The 2500-nt window shown below is 34.4% G+C and overlaps 1 protein-coding gene across 1 annotated transcript in view; it reads left to right on the top strand.

The window, feature by feature from the left end:
• The window catches only part of LOC137623592 (piezo-type mechanosensitive ion channel component-like), a 375321-nt gene that overhangs the window by 75824 nt on the left and 296997 nt on the right, over positions 1-2500 (top strand). Inside the window, exon 3 of the mRNA XM_068354425.1 lies at positions 790-1986. Within this exon, the coding sequence (XP_068210526.1) occupies positions 1920-1986 (67 nt within the window). The 5' untranslated portion in view covers positions 790-1919. The remainder of the gene's footprint in view (positions 1-789; positions 1987-2500) is intronic.

The following is a 2500-nucleotide window of genomic DNA, read 5'->3' as shown; positions in this document are numbered from 1 at the left end:
AGAGAGAGAGAGAGAGAGAGAGAGAGAGAGAGAGAGAGAGAGAGAGAGAGAGAGAGAGAGAAGAGAGACGTTGTTCTATTTGGTTATTTGATCAATCAGAGAGCTGCACTGCGTATCTTGAGGTCTCCCGTCCAGTTCGAAGCTTATTTCTTGTGGCACTTGGCAGGGAAATTGCAGCTGTTTGTGTAGAGGTAAAATCTCTGCAATATCTCAATGTGATTGACTATAGAACTAGGATGATGAATGATCGATTTGGAAATATACATAGACGAACCAACGCTCAGACAAGCATAGGGACATGAACTAATCGTTCTTACTTGTAAAGAAGTGCAAACATACAGCGTTAGAAAGACAAACTGACCTGCAAGAAATAAAGACATACACAATCACACAAATAAAGTCTTCCATACATGCTATGCTTAATGTGCGTATTGATAGTGAAAGAGAGTCAGAAAGGCTGACAATGAGATAAATAAATATGTGCATAAAGGGATATATACAGAACAGTTGACTGATAGAGCGTAGAATGATTACCACTACGACTTGCGAAGCTTAGTTTTACAGCAAAGGAAGACACTCGGCAGATGAGACATCTTTGTCGCGACAGCTGTTGTCGGGAAAACTTTCTTGAGAATTTATTTGTTTGGCCTTGTGGCGAGGCCACTTTTTCCTCAATTTGTTTATTTAGAAAATTTGTGTCTTATTTTAAGGTATTACTTGATACATGTATATATCAATTTAGACTATGGTTAAAGCTGATCATTAAACGTTTCCTCTTTATCTTTCCAGATTCTTCTCATGGAGTAAAGAAGATAGACTCGCCAATTACCAACAGCTTTATAAACACAGGCATTACTGTGTGGCACTCTTATCCATGCAGTGCTTCAGTAGATCTAACTGCATGGCACTGCCAAGCCTATTCCATATACTTCCTTACTTAACGCACACTTCATTGCATTTTAAGCTATAGCTATATCTCAAGGGAAACCTCGCTTCTGGTGAACTTTCAGTTCCCCACATAGTCATCAGGATGAGAATGAATTAGTTATTTTCTTGTTTGTACATAAGCAAATTGTCCTGTAGTGTTTCATTGAAAGTTAGTTACTGGGTAGGTATTGTGAGTTAATAAAGTGGCATTTATAAACATTCCAAGAGGAATAATTTTTAGCAGACATAGTTTACCTAGAAATGTAAATATACACCGTTTGTGGACTTAGTCCAGTTAGATTGAATAATATTTAAAGCTAAGCACAAGTTAACATTGTTCAGATGCGACGTGCCTTCTTTTAGCTTCAAATTATATTTTCTAACACCCAGGAGCTGCAATTGTTCATAAGATACGATTTTTGAAGGAATTGTTGCAGTAAGCTACCTCATCTTGTCCTCGGAGGATTTTACATTATTGCTGAAGGCAGCTGTGTATATATTCATCCAAAAGTATGTCTAGTTCACGCCATCTCTTGTTACACTAAATGGTTATGTGAAGAGGGTTCGAGTCTTTAGTTATTAGGATTAATATAGGTGTTAAAAGATAACTCTTGAGGTAGTGAAGTTAGTGTTTAAGAATATTTGTGTATTAGGGTTGATCGTATATGCAGATTTGATGTTAGTTGGGAATTTAGGAATAGTTTTTTTTTTGTTAAAGAATTAGAAACGGTTTTGGTCATATGAAGTTGTAGTCCTAAAGTGCCTGCCAGTGTTTCAGTCGTAAAAGTTCTATGATGATGACTTACTAGAACCACTAGTCTTCACTGTGAACTAACTCAGTGCTGGAACATTATTGTCTTGGTGAACCATTATAGAATAATTTCTAGAAGCACCAGCCATTACTCTGCTAGTGGAAAGCCTGCTGTTATAGATACCAAGAGTCTCTAGGCCTTTTATGAACATTACTAGTCGTCAAGAAAAGCAAATTCAAGATGGCTGCACACCAGATGATCGCTACACTTGTGTTCAGACTACTTCTGCCTATTGTCCTAGGAATATGTGAGTATAAATATATGATTATTTTTCTCATATCCGTTAAGAATGTGTACTGTCAATGTTCTAGAAATTTTATGAATTCTAATTTTATTTTTGTATTTTCAGGAAAAGATTCTATGTAGATATATAAATAGATAGATAGATGGTGCGTGGGCTGCGCACATATACATGTATTACTTTCTAACAGATGACCATTGCTAACACAAGTTTAATTATATATATATATATATATATATATATATATATATATATATATATATATATATATATATATATATGTATGTATATATATATATATATATATATATATATATATATATATATATATATATATATATATATACATATATAATGTGTACTTGAATGTGCGTGAAGTAATTAGCATACTATTATATGACTCTGAAAATTGTTTGTTGTTTTCTCAGTATGGTTGGTTCTGTCCCTAAATCGATCTCTGAACTGGTGTAGAATTTTGTACATGTTTGTTCATAGACAAGGAAAAATTACAATCCAGTGG

Source organism: Palaemon carinicauda, chromosome 30 (assembly GCF_036898095.1).
Source record: "Palaemon carinicauda isolate YSFRI2023 chromosome 30, ASM3689809v2, whole genome shotgun sequence".
Lineage (NCBI taxonomy): Eukaryota > Metazoa > Arthropoda > Malacostraca > Decapoda > Palaemonidae > Palaemon > Palaemon carinicauda.
Note: the sequence above shows the minus strand (reverse complement) of the source record. Positions and strands in the feature narration are given on the sequence as shown.